This window comes from Pyxicephalus adspersus, chromosome 4, assembly GCF_032062135.1.
Source record: "Pyxicephalus adspersus chromosome 4, UCB_Pads_2.0, whole genome shotgun sequence".
NCBI classification, from domain to species: Eukaryota; Metazoa; Chordata; class Amphibia; order Anura; family Pyxicephalidae; genus Pyxicephalus; species Pyxicephalus adspersus.
Window position 1 is genome coordinate 73,634,019 of NC_092861.1, and position 10,301 is coordinate 73,644,319.

Sequence of the window (10,301 nt, forward strand, 5' to 3'; positions counted from 1 at the left end):
TTCAAAGATATACACAGACATTTTATGGAACCTTCACTGTAGTTATCAAGACTCTGTGTACTGTGAAAGGTGCTGGGAAGTGTGTCTATACATAGATATGATTTATTCCAGCTCATATTTACAATAGCTATGTGCATCTACATAAATGTAGACATTTTGAAGGCGTGTATTGTGTATTTTGCCCACTCACTTTGTGTTTTGGACTCACTGCTTCTCTGTTCCTCTGGCTTCAGACGCTCCACATTAACAGCTTCCAAAGTTTCATCATCCTGTAACTCCATATCAACATCTTGCAAAGTATTGTCAATTCGTCCCTCATTGCGTGGCTGGGATTTCTCCTGCTCTTTGCTGGCTGTATCTGCATGGTTTGAAGTAAAGTTATGATTAAACAGTTGGAGAGCCATGTTTCAAACATCCACGTTACAATCATGACTTGCAATGTACCATATGTCTGTGCATCAAAGGACTCAGCTCCTTGTTTGATGTGCTCATAAGCATCAGCCTCCTCAGTTTGCTGTTGTGTTTGTTTGTCATCCTTTCCTCTTTCAGAAATGGAGTCCATAGTCCGCAACCTCTTATGAACCTGTTCGTTATGATCTCCTAAAGTGCGATCGTCATCTGTCTGGCCAGGCTTACGTTTGATGCTCTAAGATAGAAATCATGCAAACATGTAAACGCTGACAGCAACTAAAGACACTTCTATATAATATATATTCTATATATTCTTATAAATTAGAAATAAAGTAGTACATTCCTTAAATCTACAGTGGTACCTTGGTATAAGTCTGCTTTGGAATAAGTCCAAACTTGGTATAACATCGAGAGAGAGAGAGAGAGAGAGAGAGAGAGAGAGAGAGAGAGAGAACCATGCCCACCTGACGTAACGCCGAGTACAAAAACTGCCAACTAACCCTGTCAAAGGCTTTTTCAGCGTCTATTGACAGTAAGCACGCAGGGGTGCCTGAGGATTTAGCAAACTGGGTCAGCAGGAGAGTCTTAATAGTATTATCCCTGGTTTCCCTTCCATAAATAAACCCTGTTTGATCCTTATGGATCAATGATGGCATATGTGGGGACAACCTATTGGCAATCAATTTGGAAAAAATTTTTGCATCCACATTAATCAATGATATAGGTCTATAATTAGAGCAAACTGTATGGTCTTTGTCAGGCTTGGGAAGAACCGTAATATGCGCTTCCAAACTTTGTGAAGGGAACGGCGTATCGGCAGATACGGAAGAAAACACTTTGGTCATGAAGGGGACAAGATTAGAAGCGTGAAGCTTATAGAATCGTGGAGTAAATCCATCTGGAGCCGGGCTTTTTCCGGTCGGGGTGGCCCTTTAAATTATTTTATACAGCCCCATCAATGAATAATATGCCAATAACAATAGAATTTTTTTTTCATGGGAATGGATTAATCATTTTCCCTGTATTTCTTATGGGAAACATTTCTTTGGTATAAGTCCAAGGACCTGGAACAGATTAAGGACTTTTACCAAGGTACCACTGTACTTTATAAACACGTAAAGCCAAAGAACATCATTACTTGGTGACTGTGTGTTAGCAAATGCAAGTGCACTGAAAACACTTTCCTTTATGACATGCATGGACAAGTTAACCTAACAATAAGTTTGTGAAGCAGATGAACCATTTACCTGTGTTTTGCGTACACTTTGTTTCGGAGATGCCATGCGAGCCATTAGATTGGACTCATGCCCTTCTGACTGACTTGCATCAGCAGATCCAGTTCCATGTTCCTAAACATTACAATACAAATTCAAATCAGGTTCAAAACTTTGCATCACCTATTGCTAGTCATTTTTTTAAAATAGAAACATTACATAAAGAATTAAAATAGTCAACAACCATGTATCAGGTTACAATGGGACAGTACAAAAGTTCAATCATAAAAGAAAACCATGCATACTGATACAAGCAACAACCACCTATGTCTACTCCAAATAAGGGGTATCCCATTATTACAAATTTGTTGTCACATTGTTGCCATATGGCCTCCTTCATCCGTCTTTGAACTGAGGCAAGATCTTCCATGTTCTGAAGTTCATTGATTGGAATATGAAGTGATTTCTAGATCTATAGACATAAGGAGGAGTAATGTCCCAATGCCAGGAGTATAACTCTAAATATAATTGGGACACGATATGTTGTGCCAATCCCCGAGCAACACTAAGTTTTTTAAACCTTGTGAAAGGTCTATAAAAAAAACTTATGGATGCAGGAGGAAAATTAAAAAATGTAGATGATGGGTTCTCCAGAACCCAAAAGGGGCAATAATGCGATCAGGATTAATTTCAAGCAGTGAGGGACAAGTTGTTCTATGGGGATAAAAGTAAGTAATTTACCATGGGATCGATACAGTAAACCAAGAATACCTTTTCTTAAAACTGTTGACATATTGATTTAAAATAACTGCCTAATAGCATTAAATATATATTTATTTTTTTATAGACAACCATTTTGAAAGGAAGCTTGGTAAGTAAAATTTACCTCTTTGGTGTCATCTTTTTCCGAAGCAGCACCAGCTAATTCAGCGGCATCTTCACTTTGCAGGTTGTCCTCTGCAGTTTTACCATATGCTTTATGCTCCATCCTTTCAGTGGAGTCCTGCACCTCAGTCTCAGACTTCTCGTCATTCTAGTAAGGAAAAAAAAGCCCTGCCATTTTTGTGTCTGTACATGTAACGAACAAATATTGCCTCTACAATGTACATATACAGTTAGAAACCATAACTATAATGTTTACATAGTTTAAAACATTGCAGGACAAGTGTAATGTACTCTCTGTGAATGGACAATTGTAGTTATTACTGCAGTATTACTGAATGATAGAAAGGACTGTATTCATGTTAATGAGTATGGAAAAAAGTTATGTGACAGCCCCCTAAGACAAGCCAAAATAGTTCTAATTGTTATTACCTGAGGGATAAGGCCTTCATCGGTTGGCAACTCATTTTCATGTTTGTCATTAATTTCATTCTCTTCTTCTTTAGCGGTGTCTGGTATTTTCTCTCCGGGATCCTGTCCAGTTTCCTCCTCTGCTTCCTGATGAGTCTCCTCCTGTAACTCCTCCTCATTTTTGTCCTGGTCAGTTGATTGCTCCGTTTCTGCAGATTCCTGAACCTGCTTTTCAGAATTTTCTTCACCATCATCTTCCTGTTCTTTACTTTCTTCATTTACTTCCATTGGCTTTTCATCAATATCAAAAGGATTTCCTTCTTATATTACAAAAAAAAAAAAAGATGAAGCACGTCAGACTTGGTGGCGGAATAAAACACAAGAAAAAAGTCAATGAAAAGTAAAACTTGAGGTCAACAAATAAATTTTGTATAATCGCAAAAGAGGAACCACAATCTACTGCTGGCAGATTACAAGTGACCATGAGGTGACCTAGGCACCAATTTAGATAAATACTGACAAAATATGATTTAATTTGGCAGTTTATTGTAAAAAATGTATTCATTTTTTTTGATTCATTAAATCAGAAAGGCCTCTTTAAAGTTACAATTTAGATCAATATAAATACCCTTCACCTTCAGTTAAACTGTACATACCTTCATCATTCTCATCTTTTTCATCTCCGCTGGCTTTACCCTCATCATTCTCCAAATTCAGGTCATCAGGAAGGTCCAGAGAATCCGGTTCTTGCTGAGTATCTTGCTTACCGTGATAAGGATCCACCTCATTATCATCATATTCTCGCTAAAATACAGATGTTCGTTAACTTTGAACATCTAAAGGTAATTACAAAAATGGCAACTGACAAACAAATCACGTTTAAAGTGAAAGTGAAGTCAGTAAAAAAACTTCTAGATCGGTTCTTTTTGTAGAAAATGTGTTATTTCATTAAAGTATTCATGTAAAGTGTTGCTCAGAGAGTGGAGTCTCCACAGGGAATTGGCAAGTCAAAAAAATTACATCATTTTGCATGACATTCCACTTTTAATAAACCCAGGCGTTTACTATGTGCATCTACATACATACCTCATCAATCTGTTCATGAATTTTGTCCTTTCGGCCACTTTCAGCTGGTTCCTCCTTGATCTCATCCTTAAAATTCTGCTTTTTATCTTGATCTGAATTTCCAGCATCCTGATTGTCATCCTTGGCAACCAACTCAGATTCTCCCTGAGACGAATTGGAAATATGTTAGACCAAGCCTGTGTCCTATACAGATTATCTAAATCACATTGCCCATGTAGTCCGTGTTTATTTTGAAATGCTATAACACTATTTTTAAAATAGTTTAATTATAAAAAAATAAAAAATAAAAAAATGCATTTTGTTCATTGAATTGTTTACCGTGTCCATTCCATGTCCTTGTTCTTCAGTTTTATCATCATCATCATTTTCCTCTTCATCATCATCATCATCGTCTCCCCAAAGTCTCTCATCAAGCTTGTCTGCTTCTGCATCACCAAGGTCTCCCATCTGTTTATCCAATTCTTCTTCTTTGTCAGATAGTTCATCATCCTCCTCCTCTGTTATAGACAATTACAATAAATATTGAAGTTGTCTACCAGTTAACTAGTTAAGCCTGAGAGTTAAGCTTCACTATTCACCCCTGCTCCAATAATAGGCCAGCTAGATATTAATCCGTGTCTGCAGCAAAATCAATAGCCAATCAATAGACTGGACCTTTTGTTCTATTCAGTACCTCAGGAAGAAAGCATTATTTAACTTTCTGCATTTTCTGCTCACTACATTCCGTACAACTATCTTAGCTTCACCTACCTCTTTGAATCTATTTAATTTTTGTTTAAAAATATGAAACAAAACGTGACTATCAACAGAATTGCCAAGATTAACAATAACAGTCACTCTCCATTAGAAAGGATTCTGTGTATTCATGTACAAGTAGAGAAATGAGGTTCCAGACAGCTCACTACGTTTGGACCACCCCATTGGTAAGTAGACACAATTAAATTATAATGTAATTGTAATGCTCTGATTAGATTAGACCTGGATGAAGCTGTAATTATATGCTACTTCAATTAACACACATTTAGATGAATAAATAAATTAAAATAAATGAGTCTAAAATAGAATGAACAGAGATCTTCCTGCTTGAGCAACTTTAAACAAACATTACACATTTTTGCCACTTAATAATGAAATAACTTTAATCAAATGTGTTGTTCCTAACCTTGCTTTTCTTTGTCCCCCTCATGTAATTTTCCATCAAAATCCTCAGACATCTCAATGGCATCATCTTCCTCTTTAATATCCGGCTTCGAATCGGGATCCTCCTTCTCTTTCTCCTGCCCTTTTTGCAAGGTGTCCTCAACCTACCACAGCAGCATTATTAGATATGAAAACAGATAAAAGGTGTATGAATGTCTGGTAAAAAAAAAACTGAAGTATTAAGGAATTTAGTTTAAATTGATATTCCTGTAAGGTCATGTTCGTTTACTAGAATGACAGTTTTTGTCTTCCAAAACAACTGCCTAAATAAATAACTGTTTATATGCCAGTTATTTGTGAGCCTAGGTAGAAAAAAAGAGAAAAAACAAAACTTCATACATGGTCCTATAGAGATCTGGAATTGTGCAGAATCTTGTAAAAGCATTGCCCACACATATGAAAACAAACTTCTGTGCTCCTCTTACGAATACACAATACCTTGAACTGGACTGGTTAAACGTGTTTTGCTGCCCTTAGAAACTTGTCTATTATGTGTTAAATGTTCTTAACTGAGCAAGTCACTTTCATTATGTATTAATTGAGTTTATTAAAATGTGAGATCTGAACTTGCAATTTTATTTTTCATAGAACTTTGCAATAACTCCCATACCTGATCCTCATTTTCAATTTTATTGCTCACGTCTTTCATGCCTTCTCCTTCTCCTATTCCACCTCCCTCATAATCATGGAACTCTGTTCCTCCATCACCAGCTGCTTCTTCAATCAGTTCTTTGGGAAGGCAGAAACCCTAAAACACAACAACATTCATATATAGTTTAGGAACATTTAAAAAAGATTTTTTTGAATAAATGGCAAGGTACATATATAAAATGTAAAAATATTAGACATCGTTCTCATGCAAGAATCACAGAAGCTATCATATGCAGTTTTTCCTTAAAAATTCTAGTTCTCTGACTATCACGTTAAAGCTATGGCTTCATATGTCTGAAAAGAGAAATTCTATATTTAAAATATGCTTGCCCTGTACCAGTGACAATTAAGTCGGAGTCACCAGTCAGGCACAAATTTGCCATGTGAATGACCAGGATTAGGGTAACCATAGAAAACAAAATGAAAAAATGAATACCCAAAAATAAAGGGTAAAGGACACATTTATCTATTCTAACAAGATGGCTGAAAAGAAGGACCCACTGTGCTTTTTTTTGTCTGATGACAGTGATATCAGGACCAGCTTCCCTCAGGAATCTGATTTCAAAAACTATCAAGAAAATAACAAGTGCTATAGACTGCTGGATATAAATTCCAGCGTCTCATGCAATTATCATCCTTACTTGAGTATTACAATCTTTGAAGAAGTTAGCAGCACCCTGGTATGGGACTGGTGTTGAAGAACGGAGTTATCACCAATAAGAAGTGTTGGAACAAACGCAAAAGTAAGCTTTTTGTCTAATTTCACTCCTTTCTATTTCAAATGTATTTATCCCACCCAACTGCTAATTTGAAAGCATAAATGTGTTTGGTAAAGTAAGACACTTCCTATACATACATTAACACAAAGCTATAACTTTATTACTTTAATGCTTTTTATACATATACATAGGTTAAAAGAAACCTTTGCATTGGGGGAAAAGTAAATTTTCTTGAGACACAAATTACCTACCTTTTGGGCAAGTTCTGAAAAGATCTGGGTCAAAACTGAAAGCAGTTTTCCTGTTTCCCTGTGTGTTGCCAAGGACACAGTAAGGAAAAACAGCAGCAGGTCAGAATAGGCAGACAGCATTGGTAAGAGTCGGACAAGCAAGCCACAGCATTGGTTGAAAAACTGAAAAATAAATGAAAAAATGTTATGATTTTGTCATAGAGCGTTAGTGTTGTATTATGTAAAATGTATAATGTTGCAAATTTTCCTCGAACATTCAAACTAAAGAAGCCAGCACAAACAAAAATAACACTGCATCACAAATCCATGTGTCCTATACTAAATGAAGTGCGCTGAATCTAAATCTGAAGTCTGATTCTGCCTGGGACGTCAGGATGCGAAGTTATTTACGTGTATAGACGCGATTAGCTACATTCTTCCGTTCTACAAAAAACGTTACGAAAACGTAGTTTTATGTTGCAACAACATATACAATTACACATAACTCAAGTCCTTGTTCAACACACATTTATACTTCAGAAGTGTTTCATGCACTTGCTTTTAAGTTTGTGGCCCTCCGCTGTCTCCAGTTGCAGAAACCAGCAGTAGTCGCCCATCATGTTGGGGTTGCACCGGCCTTGATATCTTGTTTCCATAAAAGAAATGTCCTGGTGAAACCTTTCCCCTTTTCATCACTCACATCACACAAATTTTGTGGGAAGAAGTCCAGATGGGAATTTAAGTGACATTCGGAAGCCAAGTTGATGGTTTGTGGTTCACAAGTTCAGCATGGTTTTCAGCTCGCTGGTTGCCCAGAAAGTTTTGTGCAACTAGCACAAATGAATCCTAAGCAGCAAGTTCAAGTGGGTTGAATTTGTCTATGAATGTGGCATTATGCATTAAATTGGGGATTTGGGGACCAACAAAAATGCCTGCTTTCAGTTTAGCATCTGTTATAACTTTTCCAAACTTGTCCTTCAGATACTGAACATTCATACCATCACAATCCATTGCAACAACAAATTTTTTCATTATTCCAAGTTTAATATGAGGTGGCGGAAGGTAAACTTTCTGTGGATCAATGAGTGAGATTTATGCTTCACGTTGTACTGGTCAACAGTGTGTTTAGGTCTGGGTGGCCATTCTTTCTTTTTGTAATGGTTGCTGTCATCGCGACTGTTCCCCAGGCACAGAAAGCACATATATTTTATATCCCAATTGCAGGCAAAGAAGGAGTGCCACCACCTTCAGTTCACCACAAACGTTCCACTTGTGTTCTGAATAGTTAATCAATTTCAAAATGTCCACAATGGATCTGTATGTCTCTTTTGTTCCCGTGGCATGAGCAAGAGGAACAGAAGGTTTTTTGTTACCTTTATAAAGCAATACAGCTTTCAAACTTGCTTTGCCCGAGTCTTTGAACAATCTCCACTGCTCTAGTATGTATTCGCAACCTAACGCCATCATCACTCACGTCGGTACAGAAGCAAATGTCTATTTCTAGCTTGTAATAACCTGCAAACTTCGTTTGATGTTAACTAAAGTGTGAAGTTGTCGTTCCTTTTTGTAGGAAATTCCACTCCTTTAATCTGGAAGCTAGTACTTCAGACTTCTCTTTTGACTAGACTAGACTCTTTGACTAGACTTGACTAGATCATCTAAATCTTATTGGCATATACAATTGTGGCTTACCCTCTTCAAATTGGGGTCAATAACATTCAACCATTGTATTAGGCCAACGTAACACATCTGACAGCAGATATGAGGTGCCCAGCTTTTATCCTGATCTCCAATTTCACATCCAAAGTAATACTCAAGCAAATCTCACCCTCTTGGTTAGGTTCTTGTGTTGATCAGTTGATCACATGGGGTATATTTGCCACAAATGTAGCAAAAATTGGTTTAACAGTTACCCCTACTCATCTTTAGCTCAAAACAGACTCACTATGGCCTAGCTGTACTATCCAAAGAGATGGTTTCGCACTAGGGACAAACCCTTGGTCGATCTCACCTTATATATCTATTTCTGACGTCAACTCACTGACTTGCCCAGACATGCCCAGCCGCTGCTGGAACATGCATGGCAATAATAATATAATTATAATGTTCCCATGTAAAAATACATTACCCAATTACCGACCATTTGAACAGTTATAGTACGCCTATAACTTACAATCTGTATGTGATAGGCAAATTCAGATTTGGAATCCGCACACACAGAATCATGTAAATCACGCGTTATTCCCAGTAGCAAAATCGTTGTTGTGCAATTTAATAATAAGGTAAAATAAAATCTGTAAGCAGGTTTAATTATTGCAAGTAGCAGTTCTTCAGAGCAGACATTATTACACAGCATCAATACATTAAAATGTGCCTCTCTGTTTACCAAGAAAATATTGAAAGTCCCATATTAGGTCTCAGCATTGTTATGTAGGGATGTGACTAGCACTATGCAAACCTTTTATAGAAAGGTAGTATTTGCATTGAAATCTTAGACTACGTAAACACATGCAACAATTGACGTTAGAAAACGATCAACTAACGACAGATCAATGATTATTCATGATTATTTTGAACAATCGTATAGTTCACGATTCTGTACATACTCTAACGATAAGATCATTCAAATATAATCAACTAATATTGTACGAACACTAGATACGATCACTTGGCTGCTGCAGGACGTGATGTGTACCCGAGAAAGTGTACTGTAGAACCATCCATGATCACTACATCACTGTATACACAATAGATAGTGAACAATTGTTGCCCAAACAGATCTGCCAGGACAGTCGTTCGTCTCCAGCGACATTGCTTGTTCACTAGCGTCGTGCATTCTTTTTTTTGTTAGCGATTATTGAACAATCAGCTCTTAATCGTTTGTTTCCAACGACAATTACTGCACATGTGTAAGTAGCATTAGTCAATCAAACACGAATGATTGTGTAGAATGTTCGCTGAATGTTCACTGTCAGTTAATGTAGTAAATAATAAAAAAAAATTGCTAACCAAATGCTTGTCCTTTATGCAGTCTTCTCCATAGGTTTTAAGCCTTTTAAGAAGCTCGGTGACTACAGAGATTACTGCCTGTATATCCAAAGCTTTCAAATCACGTGAGAGGTCTTCAGTCAGCAGTCTAGTAATGAGGCCTTCTTGCAGGCTGTCCATTGTGTTCTCCTCAACTGAAAGAAAATACAAAATAGTAGCAATAAAGACCAGTTAGTGCAACTAAAATGTATGCCATATATACTTGAGTATAAACTGAGATTTATAATTAAATCACATTTTATATTAGAGACAAAAGGTAGATGGCACAATGTGTCCTCAGTAAAGTAGGAACAAACTCGGAGACCAGAGGCAAAAGTTTGCTACACACTTTACATGAGGACACAGCGCCAACTACTGGAGGGCCAATACCAAAAGCTCAGGTGACCCATCCTTACCAACTCAAAAGTACAAATAACTTTACCTTATAAAAAAAAAAAAAAAAAAAAAAA

The 10,301-nt window shown here is 37.0% G+C and overlaps 1 protein-coding gene across 1 annotated transcript in view; it reads right to left on the minus strand.

The window, feature by feature from the left end:
- Positions 1–10,301, minus strand: part of MDN1 (midasin AAA ATPase 1) — a 98,408-nt gene that overhangs the window by 5,950 nt on the left and 82,157 nt on the right. The window contains 12 exon segments of the mRNA XM_072408636.1: positions 191–358; positions 445–646; positions 1,659–1,760; positions 2,512–2,658; positions 2,940–3,238; positions 3,575–3,722; positions 4,005–4,148; positions 4,323–4,501; positions 5,167–5,308; positions 5,815–5,952; positions 6,826–6,987; positions 9,814–9,986. Of these exon segments, the coding sequence (XP_072264737.1) occupies positions 191–358; positions 445–646; positions 1,659–1,760; positions 2,512–2,658; positions 2,940–3,238; positions 3,575–3,722; positions 4,005–4,148; positions 4,323–4,501; positions 5,167–5,308; positions 5,815–5,952; positions 6,826–6,987; positions 9,814–9,986 (2,004 nt within the window).